Genomic DNA, 17,776 nt, shown 5'->3' with positions numbered 1-17,776 from the left:
ATGCAGTCTTGACAATGAATGAACAATTGAAAGCAATTGTTGAACAAAACCCATGTCAAAATGTCAGAGAAATATATCTGAAGCGCTTGGTGTCGGTATTGCAACAGTCTCATACAATCTGCAGAAGATTGGTAAAGGTGGAAAAGCTCGATAAATGGGTGCCACATGAGCTCAATGAAAATCAAAAAACTTGGTGTTTTGAAGTGTGTTCAATGCTCTTGGTGTTTCACACCAATGATCCTTTTCTTGTGATGAAAAGGAGATCCTAAGATAACCGTAAACGATCAAGGTCAATGGCTTGATCGTGATGAGTCCCTCAAACATTTTCTCAAGGCCAAAGTTGCATCAGCAAATAATTACGGTGACTGTCTGGTGGTCTGCAATTGGTGTCCATTACAGCTTTCTGGAAGCCAATCAGGGAATTTTAGCAGAGGTTTACTGCAATCAACTTGCTGAAATGCATGTTCACTTGTAAAAAAATGAGACCCTGCATTGGTGAATTGGCATGGCCCAATTCTGCTCCATGATAATGCAAAGCTACATGTTGTAAGAATGACACTGCAGAAACTCACAGACTTGGGATATGAGACTTTACCACATCCTCCCTTATTCTCCTGCTCTTTCACCCACTGACTACAATTTTTTTTCAGCATTTAAACACGTTTTCAAGTGATAAAACTTTCAGGTCCAAACCAGAGGTGGAACCAGCTTTCAAAAATTTCTTAGCATCAAAGCCAATAAGTTTTTTTGCCAACAAGGCTTAAATAATCTTGTTGATTGATAGCAGAGACGCATTAGATATGGCTCATATTTTGACTAAGCAAAGCATTTTTCTATTGTTAATTTTTCCAGAATAAAATTGTTTCTGAAATTGGCCATTGAGCAAAATATTTTAAAATAGTTAACTGTCAGTTAGTTATTTTTGTATGGCTAACCTTTTTGTTTTTTTATATCTCTCAAGCCCTTTTGCACTAAAAAGAGATTTTAGTAAAAAAAATTGATATACAGCAAGGCAGGCAGGCATGGGTAATATTCTTGAAAAGTGGTCTGCATGAGAGACAACTCGTCACCAAGCAGGCTACATTCTAAAAATAAAATTTGAATTAGTTTTTTCCATTTGGTTGTGCCATTCAGAAAGTTTGCCCTTTAATTGATGCTAAGTATTTCGTATACTTTTTGAATTTAAGGATTTTGTTATTTGTTTGGCAAAACTGGCAATTAGCACCCACATTTAATTTTTGCATGGTTGACATTTTATATATCTCAACCCTTTGCACAAAAACAGAATTTTATTAAAATTGCTTCTATTTCAATATCCTTCAATGTAATTTTTTTAAAAATTGATGTAGAGCAAGAAGGCATGGGCAATAATTCTTGAGAAGTAGTCTGCATGAGACATGGCTCATCAGCAGGTGGGTTGCATTGCACACAAAAAAAAAAAAAAAAAAAAAAAAAAAAAATCAAAGTAGCGTTTTTTTTTCTTTTTTTGGTGTGCCATATTCAGAAAGTCCAACAGGCTGCAGTTACCTTTTGATTAACAGAAAGTATTTGCAAACTTCTGTAATTTAAGGATTTTGTTTGGCAAGACCTGGCAATTAGTACCCCCATTCATGTTCTGGAGGTGAAGAACTTTCATACTGACATGTTTAAAAGTGAAACAAATTACTGCTCTATCTACTTGTTTTGCAACAGAAATTATGATCCTTGCAGCAGCAGCTGCTCCATCTTGTATTAAGCTGTTTTACTGCAACTATTTCCTCATTAACTTCAATTCATTTCTTGGTTGAGCTCTAGAAATTGCAGTTATCCTCTCTCCCCACTTGCAGTGAGGAATAAAATCCCCAAATGAAGGTCCTCAGCTCTCGAGTCTATTAATGGTTTTCCACTTTTTCACCCACTACACTCCCAGAATGGTTGGCATTAGGAAGGGCATCCAGCTGTAGAAACTCTGCCAAATTAGTTTGGGAGCCTAGTAAGCCATCTGGTTCACCAGTCCTCAAGTCAAATTGTCCAACCCATGCTAGCATGGAAAGCGGACGTTAAACGACGATGATGTTTATGGAAATTAATTTAAGCTTTTTGCATGGCTTGCTTATATAGAAAAAATTATTCTTCCTGTGAACGAGCATTACTACTGGACTAGCAAGGACCAGCCAGGTACTTATCACGAAAGGAAGGGTGACAACAAACGAGCAGAGAAGCAAAGGAAAGACGAAGCTCAGAAACCCATGGATATACTGATGATGAGTCTGCAATATAAATTTACATATATCCACGATATACTGAGGGTGCGACATGGCGAGTAATTACTGTACATCTATATTTTATACCCTTCAATTCCCCAAGGTCCAAACAACACTGATGAATCAATGATAATCTTGCCTTTCTCATATTAACCACACTGTGTAGAGGAAGTGCTTTGCACTCAACATTTTTTGTGAGAATTAATTGACCATTTTATTGGAGAAAAAGTTCTAGGCACAAATCAACATTCTTGTGGAAGGGTCAGATGAAAAGCAAGCTGCCTCACACTTGGCAACTAATTAATCAATAAAAAACCATTTTAAAACCCTTCTACTGTGCATATCAGATATATTATTATCCATTCAAAATTTCAATAACCTCCAAACTTCATAAAGCAGTTTTTTTTTTTATACACCAAACTTTTTATGATGCAAGAAACATGAAGAATGTTATCATGTTTGAAACTATTTTTGTTTGAGATATTATTATTAAAAGTCAAGTCAAGTTTATCGAGGCAACTTTACTCACAGAAAATACCAATTTTACTTCTTGGTATATAACTGTGGAATAGGGATTATAAAAATTGTTGTTATAGACAAACAAGAACAAACAGATTAAACAATATAATAATATTTATTACATTTTCATTCAATGTGTTTCTTTTCCAAATTTTCTTCATAATTACTTTTTCAATATAATTTACACATAAAAAAAATTTAACAATATATTTTTAAATAAATAAATAGATTTTTCAATTTAATAATTTTATGGACATTTTTGTACACACTTAATGAGATGGATATGACACCATCTGAATTATGCTTAGTGTGTTGTATATATGCGTGTTCGTTCATTCGTGTGCGTGTCTGTCTGTGTGTTTGCATGTGTGCACGTGTATGCACATGCAGAGATGATTTTTTTGTGCAAGTGTGTTTAAAATATGAAGGAAAATATCTTGAAGGAAGGAAGAAAGAAGTCAAGAAAAGATTTTTCATAGGTAATGGAAGGAAAAGGTTTGAAGAAAAGAAAAGGGAAAAATATTTGTCAATAAATTGTGAACTTGGCTTCGTTCGACATTCTGATGTAACTGACAAAGAAAGTAAAGTGTATGTATTTTTACTGTTGTAGAGTTTTTTTTTTTTCTATCCATTAAATGAGAAATTGAAAATATAAATTATGTACAAATATGTTCATTATTTTTCACATGCATAAATAAAATAATTCAACAAAGAAAAATATATTTTCATATTTTTTGTAAAGCTCATAAGATTTTCTTAAGATGGAGATCAAATCTTCACGAGTTCACACATAAAGTCAAATTGAACATGTAAGGCTCAAAGAACAAAAATAAACAGCAGCATTTATTATTTTATATAATAAAAAAATTGCATTTGTCAAAATATTTAAAACTATTTTAATAATTTACCCCCATTACTAAAAGCTAACAATGTAAAAAAATACTGCTGCCAAGATGCCACTTGTAAAAAAAAAAAAAAAAAAAAAAAAAGGTTATTAAATCTAAATAAAAACTTGCTACTCCTGAAAAAAACCTGTTTAATTGAATGAAAATTTGTTGTATATATATATAATTAATGAAAAACGAGTCATTATCTTCTTTACATAAGCTTGTTCACTTATTAAGTCATAGCTATTATTATTATTATTATTATTATAAAGAGAAATTATGAAGGGTTTTTTGTTACACCTAAACAGTGCAAATCCGTATTTTTCTCTCTGTATGATACAACTTTTTATTCTATGCACATTTAGAAATGCAAAAAGAATCCATTCATTTATTTATCTAAACCAAAAGAATTTTTTTTGTATGAGCATATTAATTAATGAAATGGAGCAAATCAAAAACATATTGGCAGCAGTAATAATATATACATAACCACACACACACACTATATATATATATATATACAATATATATTACACACACATGTATATAATATATATGTATAATATATGCAAACACAATTTTCTTTTTCAAACATCGCACTGATCCAACTGTTTAAATTTTAATGGGATCGATCATAAGATTCTCGAGATCACTTAAGCCTTATCACAGAATTTTTAAGAATACTCAATCTATAAATAAGTATTATATATTAATTAGATTCATTGAAAAATATATTTTTTTTTTGTCTATTTCTAACTCATTTTTAATGTTAATAATTTTTCTGTTTTTAAATATATAAATAAATAATAATTATATGTACCTTTGAAAATTATTATTTATGAAAGAGAATTTTGAAAAAAATCTGTGAAAAATAAATAATACAATTCTAATCATGATTCATTTTATTTTTGTGTACCACATTCATTAGAAGCAATGTAATTTTTGCAGTAAGCAGCTTCTTAAAATGCTTTAATACTTTGCTTTTTTTCTATTCACACTTAAAAGTAATATTTTGAATGATACAGTTCCCATTCACACCCACAATCTTGTTGCAGTCAAACTAGATATGCTGCCTACTCTGTTACACACACACACACAGACACAAATGCTACAATAAAAAAAAAAAAAAAAAAAAACTAGCCAAAGACAAAAAATTTTTGAAGAGGGAAAAAAAAAAATCTATTCAAGATTTTCTTTCATTTTTCAAATGTAGATTCTTTTAGCAGCAAGATTTAATTACAATTTATGGGTTCTAAGTTGAAGTTAATTAAAAATAGATAATACAAAATTAATGTTTTTCCTTCTTGGTCCCAGCAAATCGTACATCAAGCATAAAAGGACTGTGGAAAAATATTTTTATATTGTTCAATGCTGGACCGTTGACCGTTAACTTAAAGCTAACTTAGCTAACTTTAATTTTTTTCGTTTTTTTATCAGAATTAAACTACACAACACATAAGCATTTTTTAACACTACTTTGATGTTTGCAGATTTTCTTCATAACAAAACCATTAAATTTTAATTATTATTATATTGGTATAAAAAACATACGTTGATTCCCTGAAGTGATTTCTGCAACAGCAAAATATTATCACATTAAGATTGAATTGTTCTTTCTACCTTAACTTTTTTTTTTGTCAGTTATTGTTTTTATATAAGAATGATATTTAAATATAAAAATATAAATTTAATGATGTGATTGATTTTTGTCATTTCATTTAAAAAATAAAAAAAAAAGGGAATGCAACAGTTGAATGAAAATTTCACACTTGTATACATACACACATGCACATAAAACAGACAAACTTTCATACTCTCCTATATCTAATAATATAATATATTCTTTGAACCTAAACCTCCAGTTCAATATTTTAAATTAATAAATCAATGTAGAGAGAGATCTTTATAAAAACCACAAAAGACTGGGATGCGAGGGGAAATGATGCAAGCAACTTGGGATTCCTTAACCCTTTTTAGCATTTAGAATCAGGACATATCTGGCTCAAATTATTCTACCTGTGTTCATTCAAATGAGCCAGGTCCGGCCATTTACACCAATCCTACAATGTCATTCTTTAAAATAAATGATCATCACTGAAATCTCGAACCTTAATACATGATTTGAAGTATATTATATATTCGACAGAATAATCTGAATACCAGAGGAGGATAACAGATGATTTCACTCAATTATTTTAAATAGCTTTTTCTCAAGTTTCTCTGCAAAGGAATCACACACTCGTCCAAGCAAGGCGGGAGGAGAGTGAATGTTTTTTCCAGCTATACGAGTTGAACAAATTTTGCCTTTTCTTCCAACATTTCTTATTTCATAGTCTCTTCGCAGCCTTTAAAATTACATATGTATTAATGTTATCATCAGTAACTTTTGTGCTGCCATAAAAGCACCATAGAGTGGAAAGAACAGTCTGGTTTCTCAACCAGGATATTAATATTATATACATATATAAATATAGTCTTCTTTGTACTTGAAAATTTTTCAGGATGCAACTTTCCATTTTGTCACGAAGTGTCCTTGTATATACGTATTGTTTTATTGCTTGCGTGAGTTCATTCTGTGAAATAACTGCAATAAAAAAAATATATAAATAAATAAATAAATATTCAAAAATGCAAAATTTAAAGGCAATTAAGACAGACAAACTATGATATGAATTATTTTACTAGGTAACCAAGGCCATACATACACATACATACAGTGCCGTCCCCGCCCTGCTAAGTCCAGTACAATCTCGAATCTATTTACATACAATCTGAAGCGTTTTCATGGGAAATTTCATTTTTCTGAAAGTTAGACGGAAATAAAGTTGGACTGTTGTTTGTGGGGAGAAAACGGTTGTGTAGGTATATCGTAGCTAAATTGTCTAGGAAAACTGATGACATGAGAAGTTTTCCCACCTGTACAACCTCATAGAAAAATTTATATTATATAATATAAACTCTATTATAATGTAGATTATTCTTATTATACGATCTCTAGATTAATTTCTAAAAGATCTCCGAATCGAGAAAGATCTTTTAGTTTTAATAGAGAAAAACATTACGTACATTTTACATTGAGACTATATGTAAAAAAAACCTATGGAGTTAGATTTTGCATCGACTATATTGTACCTATGTATATTTCTCTCTCATAATATAAATTACACACTACACTATACTGTATATTTATACAACACGATACAATACGCATTTATACATTAATCTGAAACAAGTAGAAATAACTTTCTGGAAAACTAAGGGAGATAATAAGACTACATAAATAAAATCTCGCGATAACGATATTTCATACGGAATTTCAGCATTCACGCTTTTACGAGGATTCCTTTTAGCTTGGAAGTATCTCTATGTACTTGTAAAAGGAATTGAATGTTTGTTGTATGCGAATACACGCAGGATCTAGGATCTAATTAGTCCGTCTTATGAAAGATAGTTTATATTATACAAGCATTTTATTTGTTAGCGTTTTGGCTATAAACATAATGTAACAAATATAGTGCCCACCCCTCTGGTGACCTGTTGAGGTTAAGGCATTCAATGAAGAGTTCAACGGTGAAACGTCGAAAGAACAAAGGATATATATATATAATAAACTTGAGCTTATGTTTATCGTATCTCCTATATTTTGCTCTGTATATCCAGAATTAATTACTACTTTAGTAGTAGCTAAAAAAAAAAAAAACCACTACGCTGGAAGCAGACGGGAGACAATTTTACGTGGCTCTAAAAAAACTCAGCAGCAGTCGTACATCTATTCTACACACGGTAATATGAAACACACATTATTAATGCCAAGGGAGATAACTAAACTAAGATTATCGCATCCTCCCACCGCCACCCGGAGATCGGGCAAAGCAGCTAAAAGAACTCGAATGCTTTATAAAACAAATAAAACTCACGTTGATTGTTACAGCAATATGGGGGTTGATTTTTTTTTTTATTCTTTCCTTAATTTTTTTTCTTTGTTTCCAGTGTGGCAATAAGATAGCGTTCGCTTTCGGTGAGGCATATAATCTGCAAAAAAGTTAAAAAAAGTGTCTACTTTTAATTTTTTTTTTTTACTAAACTTGCAGTAAAATAAATCAAGAATATTTCTGTTACACAATACAAATTTTTTTTTCTTCTGTAAAAAGAGGGGAGATTGTTTGGATTAACAACAGAAGAGAAGCGATGGAGAGAAAGAAGCGCGCGCGCATTTAGGATATATCCACGCTGCGAGAGAGAATTGGAGGGATACGAGGAACGAACCAAGAATCTCATCCAAAAAATGAGAGAGACGAAAATTGAGAGAGCAGCGATGAAAAGAGGTTGGTTGGTTAGCTTGGAATAACACATACACATCATATCACATACAATTGTGGTTTAAAAGTTTGGGTACAAGGCCAGACAGAAATTTAGAGGAAGGTCGAGTTACATGAACTGGGTTGTTTGTTTGGTACCACTACTGTATTTCACCGACCTCGAAAGGATAAAATGTCAACTTCGGCGGGGTTTGAACTCAGATCGTAAAAATAAGTCGAAATGCTTCTAAATATTTTTGTCCGACGGTTTAACAATTCTGTTAACAATAATAAGGTTCCAATTTAAGCATAAAGCTTCACATTTTTAGAAAGAATTTCGTCGATTCCAATAAAGAACCTCAACAGGAATGAGCTGTGAAGATAGATACAAACACGTATTTCACATATTGATAAAATCTGTCGTAAATCTGTTGTTTTACAAATGGCCTTTATAGAACACAATATTTGTTGAGTACGTAATATAAACTAGTTGACGTACTTTAAAAAAAAAAAAAAAAAACAAGTATTTAAATTCAACAAAATTCTTAATACAAATTTTCCCTCCCACCTCAAATCATGTTTAGTACACACAGTTATTATTATATAGCCTGATTACTTCATCACAACCTCCATCGGTTCCAGATGTGTGTTTATTATGTTGTGTGTGTGCACAAGGAAAGGAGGCAAGGTCTGGAAAATTACGCACAGGCACACACAAACAGCTTCCCACATCACAATAGTAACTATTGCTGTTGCTAAAATATCAATTTAGGGGTTTATGTACGATGTATTTTAGTCGTCAAGTTTCGATGATAAAGCACTGCAGTTGTTCGAACAACTGAACGTACTCATTGAATTATATAACAACATTAGTGCAAGTGGCCGAGTATTCCACAGACAACTTGTACTATTGAAAGGGTAAACTCGTGTAGAATCAGTGTAAAACTATATATATAACAAGGTCTGACCCCCTTAAATTAGTTACAAGGAAGTACGTTGCTGTCAACTGACATTAAGCCCCCGCCTCCCTCCAAATTTGTTGTCTTTTACACACACGCACATCTTTCTCTATCCCTGACACACACTCGCGTTAAACATTCTGGTTACGAACATTTTCTGGCATTTGTAATTATCGAAAAGTTTCAGAAAAAGCAGTTTTGTTTTTCGAAGATTAGACAGATTGTACTATACTATTATTATTAGACTAACTGTTCTTTAGAAAGCAATAAAGCAAACAATATCCATATATAAAATGAAAACAACAAAATAAGTGCTTGTTCCGAACGAAAATCTACAAATTTACGAAACATTCGCAATATTTTAAACAAAAGAAATTTTGAAGAGAAATACACAATCGGCAGAACAAGATGTTAAAATAAAAATACATGTTTATTTATGATGTGATTAATGTATTTTAGTCGGAAGGAGTGTATCTTAACCCGTTATTATTTGTATAATAATGTAAATTGCATCAACTGAGAAAATATCTATTTGGTACCCAATAACAGGCTGGCGGTAGTAATCGAAAAGACGAGGTCGAAACTATCAAAAGAAAATTGAGAAGTAAAAAAACCTAATCATGTAAGTTTATCTTAAGAATAAATAAATACAAATCTATATACGAAAAGTCGTTTTAATAAGACACTTTTCTACCAACTTGCTGAACAACCCATGTTTTTGCTTACATACACGGAGTAATAAAAGGGGTGTGTGAGTGTGTGTGTCAGAGTGAGAATATTGTTAATTTCAGCAGTCATGCGCGTTAGTACTTAAACATAATTACATACTAACCGTTGGGAATCTTTTACTTCGATCATCTTTGTTTTTTTCTTGTATATGACCATTTTTATACATGTAGTCTAGAGATCAGAATTTTAATATGCAGCCACAGAGAAGGATTTTTCCTCTATCATTTTTTTTTTGTGCTGCATATTTTAATTTGTAATCAAGCGAAGTTTTGTTGCCTTTTTGTTTTGTTTTGTTTTGTCTAGTTTCTTTCTATTTAAACGAGATCAATTTTGATACATATTTTTGTGAGTCGGATAATAAAATCCTGCTGCCAACATCGAGCAGTTATGATAACGGGCTGTATATATAAACTGTTCGTACATGATCACTTTTGAACTCATTATCACAATATTATAGAAAAGGAGCGAACGAGTTACACACATAGGAAAGAAGGAAGGGGAAAAAACGGCAAGAAGACAAAACAAGCTTAGCCACCCCTCACATCATCAAGTTACTTTTTCTTTTCTTTTTTTTTGAGATCGTGGAAGGCTTTCCAGAAAAGGCGGGTGGAATTTCGCCCTAAAAATAAGTCCGAAGAGTTTGTTATTTCTCTCTCTCTCTAAGTTATTCACAAATAAATTAAATAAATATGAACTTTTTCATCGAAGAAAACAAATTTGGATAAAGTTCAGGCATGATAGCTGTATGATGATCAATAAATAGAAATAAATACAATTTGAAACGTGATCGAGGTGGAGAATCGAAGAGGTAGGGACAGAGGTGTGTGTGAGACGTAGTTCTTCAGTGGACGGTATATATATATATATATATATATATATATATATATATATATATATATATATATATATATATATTATCAAGAATATGTTCAGCAGGACAGAATTTGTTGAAATGCAGCTTATGTTCAAAGCTTCTCAGTTTGGCCTTTGACGATCAATAATATCGCCTTCTGAATCCCTGGGTTTGTAACAAATTATAGGTATTAAGCGTAAGGAGCCATCAGCGTTTTCCGCGTTTTCGTTACAAATAGTAGTTACAGGATTTCCAAGTGATCGAGCATCATTAGTTTCTGTTGCTATTTCGTCGTTCGATGACAGTACATCAGTTGTAGTTTGTTGTGGTGTAACAGTTCCGCTATCGCTGTCGTCGTAAGCTTTTAAATTGTCGTCAGGTTCCACCCCCGACTCATCAATGTTCAAGTACAGCGGCTGAGCTCCGTAGTACGAATAAAAACAATGCTTAGCGTAAGATATCGGAAAGGACTTGGCAGATTTTGCTTCCCAACAATAGTCACCAGACAGGAATTTTTGATCTGTTAAATCATAGTTCCACTTCTTTTTAAAGCGGCGTGCCTCCTCTTCGAGTTTCTTTTTCAGTTCCGCAACTATCAAATCTTCGATAGCTTTTTTGTAAATGTTGTTGTTAAAATCGTGGTCGTATTGTCGGCCAGTAGTATCTCTCTCCGTCGCAATATTACTGTCAAAGCGCGGCTGTCTGCAGTTGTCATCGTCGAACGTTAGGCAATACTGAGCTGGGCGTTTTACTGCTACCTTTGACATCTTGGAATATTTCTTTAAAAATAAATCCTTAATAATGATGGAAAATTGTTGACTATATAACAAAAGATAAAATCCAAATCTAAATTTAGTTGCTTTTTTTTAATATCCGATCCGTTTGTAAAAAAAGATTGAGAAAATAAAAGTAATCGAAGTTGTACTGTTAATTTGTGATTCAGTAGGTGTGTATATTGTTATAAACACATAAACACAGAATATGTGTATGAGTCAGAATTCGTGAGAAAGAGGGAAAGATAATTTTCCCAATAATTTGTTTTTTTTCTTTTCGTGATTTTCTCGTTATAAGTAGTTTGGTTCAATCGTTTCCAGAAATAAAAAGAAAATTTCGATGAAAATTTGGTGTTGTAAATTAAAATGTGATGATGTATCTGTTTAATGATGTGAACTGTGGTAAGGAATCCACGGTGGCATATATAGTAAGTATTATTATTTACTAACTAACGCCTTATATTCTTAAAATCACTTGCCGAACACGACGAATAAGTATTCCGTTTTAGTTTCTCAAAAACTTTAAAGAAACTGAGAGTCATTAGTTTCCCTTCAGTTAGGTTGTTCAACAGTCGGAGTGAAGATGACGATTGCAATATTGATAATAATGATAATAGTAACGTTAAATTCGTCTCGACTGTGACGCTCATAACGGGTCGCAAGAGAGCAGTAGTCTGCTTGAGAACAAGTCACTAAATAGTAACAGGCTGGGCGCTCGCTCTGTATTTATAGTCAAGCCAAATAAGCTCCGCCCATCACGCACTAGCGTCTAACACGATACGTCAGTCAGTCGCACTCTTACTCTATCGCATTTACCCCCTTTGCAGTTCTACTCTGTCGTTTTCTTTCGACATTACACACAAACACACACACACACACTCAGGCACTCTACAACAAACTTAATCCACATTTACTCCCTTCCTCTCTCTAATTCCTTGGGTTTATATAGACGCCATATGTATTCTGTAGTTCTTACTGCAAATATCCCATTCCAGTTTTAATTTTTACACACACACACACACACACACACACACACACACACACACACACACACTATATATATATTCGTTACATTGCTTATTGCAATTAATGCATTTGAAGTATCGCACAATAATTATAGTGTTAGCAAATAGTGCGCGCATACTATACATATTAAGCAGCACTTGCACACATTTGGAGTGTATACGTTCAGTGTGTGTGTGTGTGTGTTTATGCATAATATGCATGCGCATACAGATTGCATGCATAACTTTAAGTAATAAAACTACATGCATAGCATAAAAATATTTGCAGTTATTAATTAATCAAGATAGCTTTAAAAAAATTTTAATAATTTCAACGATGATATCGGCGCCAGAGGAGTTGTACCTATCCAAAAAGCTCCCATTTTCACAGCGTGTCTGTCTAGAACTAGGGAAAAAAATACTACTACTATTGTGAATATCGGGATGCTGCTCCCCCCCCCCCTCGGTCTTGTAAACACAAAACCAATACGACAAAGTTGTAGCACTTAGTAAATTGCTTAACATAAACGATTTTCTTACACATATTACTCACGCATATACGAGTAGCAGTAGTAGTAGTAGTAGTAGTAGTGGTGGTGGTGGTGGAAACTAAGAAAGCTTTTAGTAGTAGTACAGTACGCAAAACATCACAAAATAAAAAGCGACCCAAATTTCGGTATTTTTCTCAAGTTTAGTATTCTTTTCAACGAAAGTAACGATTTTCTTTTTGAAGAAAACGAATAATAAAAGCAAATCTATTTTTCTTTTTAAAATCTATAAATAAGGATTATTGATGAAATTTGAATATTAGGTATTTAAAAAAAAATAGTAACTACTCGCTAGCAATATTTACTATAGAGACGATAAAAGGACGTTACCAGTCGAAAAAGTAAAACAAGGTTTTGAAAATCATAATCAGCAATTATTATTATCATCGGTTATATAAATATATATATATGTAACTTTACGATACTTGATCGTGAATAAATAAATGTGTGTGTGTGTGTGTGTGTGTGTGTGTGTGTGTGTGTGTGTGTGTGTGTGTGTGTGTGTGTGTATACTACTCTATGCTACTACAATGTTTACTATACGAATAGTGCATACGGCGAGTTGTAAGCCTGGATGACACAGAAAAAAAGTAACCTTGGATGGAAGAGAAAATGTAGTGTGTGTGTGTGTGTGTGTGACAGTACATACAACCACACACAAAATGTATATATGTGTGTGTGTGTGTATATATATATGACTAATTACTTCCACTACTGCGATCAGTAACATGCATAAATACATATATGAATGCATGCACAAACATACATACACAAGCAATATATGCAATTTTTGTTTAATTGCGTGTATACGTGTGCATATTATATAATTAATCGTAGGCCCCGAGAATGTACAATTAATTGTTAGCCCGAGAAAAGGCGGGGCCCGTATGTGTGTGTATGTTTGTAATCTGTAACACACAATTGTTTGCACTCAAGCCTCTATCATTTTATATATATATATATATATATATATATATATATATATATATATATAACACCCGCATAGTCAACACAAATTGTAATCTGTATACACACAATGTTTTGCATTCAAATATCTATCTATCTATCTATCTATCTATCTATCTATGTGTATATCTATACACATACACACACACGCATAATCAACATTAATTATTGTAATCTGTATAAGCAAAATGTTTTGCATTCAAGTCTATCATATGCATATATATATATATATATATGTTCATATTATGATATCTCCACAATAATAATAATGGATATTAGCGTCAAAACTCTATTAAATTTTATATATATATATATATATATATATATATATATATATATATATATGTGTAGCTATTTTTCTTTTCGAGTTTTTACGTTCATATATGCTATCTTCAACAACGAAATAATGCACACAAGCAAACACACGCACACAATCAGATGTCATAGAATACAATGTGTGTGTGTGTTGTGTGCGAGTGAAACAGAGGGAAAGAGAAAAAGAGAGGTATAGGAAACGAGAAAGAAAGAAGGGGAAAGAACAACAGTACTACACCTAGTCATTACTCCTTTCCCTGAAACATATAATGCCAAAGAAGGAACCTCTACGTGGAAGGTTGACCTTCCAGAAATAGCAACGAAGTTTATTTCGAATCACAACTTTGCCGTAGTAGAAAATGTTGAAACGTTGTTAGTTGGTCAAACCTGGGAGAATACTCTAAAAGGCAGCGGTTCCTAAGCTAGCTTGCTCGTTACGGAACCCTTGTAAATATTTTCCAGAAAATAGCTTTAGCCCACATCAACTTTGGAAGGTGGGTCGCAGACGCTGGCAATGTAATATCAATAAGACAATTATCTCTCTTTCTCTGTATGGCTGTACGCATATATATGTGTGTGTGTGTGTGTGTGTGTGTGTACACAAGCCTATATATTCTTAAAGCGAGAATTTCATGTAATTTATATTAATTTTGAAAAGGTAAACTAGCAATTTTAAAAAATATATATATATTTATAAAATGAAATTCATTAAATCCAAGAGCTCGATTCCATTAAAAAAAAAAACACCACCTTGAAAAATGCCTTAAATGTCTGCACGATTACAACAACAACAACAAAACCAAAACGTAATGGTTACGTTTAAAAACACACCAGTAGTTTTTTTTTTAATTTTTTATGCAATTATTTCATCTAGGATGTTATTTTCCTGAGACGGGTATCAATGTTTTAATTTTCTGCTAACGGGATTTCCTCGACGATACTACTACTACTACAGCTGGGGCCATTCTGTCTTTTCCGTAAGTGCACCAGCCATACTGCGACGTATAATTCAATGCCGTTTTTGTTTTCTTTTATAAAACCCTTCAATTTTTTTTTTTCTAGGACGGTAGGATATTAATTAATCGGAGATAGATAGATATTAATCAAGCATAATCGAATAGGTTGAACGAAAACGATTGACCTTCGTTGTGTCGTACATGAACTGTTAACAGATAGACCAGATGGTGGTGGTGTGTGGGGAAGGACTGTTCCCTTCACTTTTCATGGAGAAGGGTGGTGTGCGCGTGAGTATCTGCAATAGGTAATCCATGACATCAATCTATATATAAAGTGGGTGGGTATGGTATTGAAGCAAAACGAGGAATAGAACCCTATATCTGTCCGTCTGTCTGTGAAGCGTATGTTGATTAATAACAGAAAAACAGTAATTTACTGGTAAGTGGTTCGTGTTTCAAACAGGCAAGCAGCAATTAGAATGATTTTGTTTATATACATTCGCAAGTACCAAATTTATAAATACCAAATTTATACATTTATATACATTTACATGAATCTACGAGCTTAACACTGGACACTTTCACGCATTGAAACAACTATAAGAACGTCGGACAAAATACATTGCGATGCCTGTTCCGGCCTTTTTACGTTCTGGTTTTAAATCTTACTGTGTGGCCAATTTATTTTGAATTTTTATTTTATCCCTTCAGGTCGATACAATAATACAAGCAATTTTCATAAATTATAATCAACATCAACAATAATAATAAATTAATTAAATTAAAATTCGACTTACCGACTATCTTGGTTTGTTTTGGCGACGTTTTCGTCTCATTAAGTGTTTCCATAGAGTAAGATTTTGTTGTTGATGATGATGATGATGATGATACAGGTAATGCAGAAGAAGAATACGAGGATAGTGGTGATGAGGATGGTGGTGATAATGACGATGGTGATGATGGTGCTGATGAAGAGTAAGAAGGGGATGATGATGATGATGATGATGATAACGACGGCAATGAAACGGTGGCCTTGTTATCGATCGCCGTTAAATTCGAACGTTGTTTATTATCCAGCTGTTCTCCGAGTATATTGGTTAGTGTATCACAAGTGTCAGACTTTTCAGAGAAAACATTATTATTGTTGTTGTTGTTGATGTTAATATTATTATCATTATTACAGTCTTGTTCATGAGATCCATATAGGTTACTAGTGTTTACGTTTTTCACGGGAGCTGTAAAACACATCAGAGGTGACTTACCCCTCTGTAGTAAACCATCACGGCTAGTCGTCGACGACATACTACTACTACTACTACTACTACCCATATTATTATTATTATTATTATTATTATTATTACTACTACTACTACTGCTACTACGATTACGACAACCGTAATAAGTACTGCTGTGTGTTAGGTTGTCATTACACACGTCAGAAATAATATTCTGTTGTTTATCGTTGGTAATTTCCAGTTCAAAAGTTGCGGAAGTTGAGATAGACGCAGTAGGGACATTATAAATATCATTGGGATCACAACCTTTAGTATTGTTGGTAGCTATAATATTGTTGTTTCTGTTGTTGTCGCTGTTCAGTTTAGTAAGCACTGTAATATCCATGCTAGGAGGGCAGCTAGTAGTACTTTCGTTAGACTGGCCGTCTTCCCCGAATCGTTTTCTACTGTAACTTCCATTGGCAACCATATTTGGAGAACGACGTTTGGGGTTGGTATAAGGTTTCGAATAGAATCTTGGTACATTTTCTGGTTCCACTTTTTCCCATTCGTAACGACCTTTCAGAGGCACACAATTAACCAAATCGAAGTTCCATTTGTTTTGGCATGCTTCTAATAATCGTTGGCAGACTTCGGACTCCTCTGCAGATGCCGCTGCCGTCACAGTCTTCCCAAACGGACCACTCAATTCCGATGATGGTACAGAATCACCAACGAAAAGTTTTCGGCGAGCCTTTGACAACCTGTGAGGATCCAAAATTTGAGCAGCAAGGCGAGTCCCGCTGCTAGAGCCCGTATTGATAAAAGTTTGTGGCATTCTGCGATTATGTGTCGGTAACTGACCGCTAGGTCTGGCCGGAGTATAAATGCATTCACCTTCCATTAGCTTCATAGTTTAAATAATCACCAACAAGAAAATAAAGTTGTCAAAATTTCCATATAGATAAGATATCAAATCCTATCTATGAGAAATTATCTGTTTTCGCTTGTAAACATACGCTCAGACATGCATGTATGTAGAAACATATATTACAACTGGTGTTTTTTTTTTCAAATATATATAATATACATATATATATTTATTGTGTATATATTCCTTTTCCTCGGTTAACAGATTTGACGTTAAATAGTTCTAATCATTAGCAGCACATAGTAAAATTTAGTACGTAATTGTTAGCGTATATGTTTATATATATATAGTGCTTGTCTAGTCGTTGCGTGGCAAGCTTCTTCGCTGAGAAGCAACGTATGAAGTAAATGTTGTGATGAGCGTTCCTCAAATTTTAATCAGTAAACCACGCCTACTGTGGGTGGTGCCATCATTTTCATCACTCCTCTCTACTAGTATGTTACTCTTTCTCTCCCCTTCTCTCTTCACTCTAATGCTTTTATTATGTTTCTTTTCCCCCTTCTCTTTCAAAATCGCAACTCTCACCCTTACTCTTTCCCCCTCTCTTTCTCTGTTAATATTCTCTTCCATTTACTCACCCT

At 33.1% G+C, this 17,776-nt stretch overlaps 1 protein-coding gene across 2 annotated transcripts; it reads right to left on the bottom strand.

Annotated features, from left to right (window-relative positions):
* Window positions 1–5,165: 5,165 nt before the first annotated feature.
* LOC106871635 (uncharacterized) lies at window positions 5,166–17,540 on the bottom strand. Of its 2 annotated transcripts, none has more exons than XM_089345702.1 (3): window positions 15,848–17,540; window positions 7,567–7,681; window positions 5,166–6,233 (listed from the first exon to the last, which is right to left on the bottom strand). In XM_089345702.1, exons 1-2 carry the CDS (start codon window positions 17,175–17,177, stop codon window positions 7,605–7,607), a joined length of 1,407 nt encoding a protein of 468 aa, XP_089201828.1. In that variant the 5' UTR covers window positions 17,178–17,540; the 3' UTR covers window positions 5,166–6,233; window positions 7,567–7,604. The 2 variants fall into 2 exon arrangements, 1 of the variants encoding a protein (XP_089201828.1); XR_016239102.1 differs by lacking the exon at window positions 15,848–17,540 and adding an exon at window positions 9,739–11,962 and having other exon boundaries at window positions 6,114–6,233.
* Window positions 17,541–17,776: the final 236 nt, after the last annotated feature.

Source organism: Octopus bimaculoides, chromosome 2, assembly GCF_046866305.1.
Source record: "Octopus bimaculoides isolate indiv1 chromosome 2, ASM4686630v1, whole genome shotgun sequence".
Classification (NCBI taxonomy): domain Eukaryota; kingdom Metazoa; phylum Mollusca; class Cephalopoda; order Octopoda; family Octopodidae; genus Octopus; species Octopus bimaculoides.
Note: the sequence above shows the minus strand (reverse complement) of the source record. Positions and strands in the feature narration are given on the sequence as shown.

Excerpts from the sequence above, each read along its gene's own strand:
- LOC106871635 (XM_089345702.1), bottom strand. The coding sequence starts at position 17,177 with ATGAAGCTAATGGAAGGTGAATGCATTTATACTCCGGCCAGACCTAGC. Across the intron at positions 7,682-15,847 it reads AAAACAAACCAAGATAGTCG|ATTATATGCCTCACCGAAAG; the intron begins GTAAGTCGAATT and ends ACTTTTTTGCAG.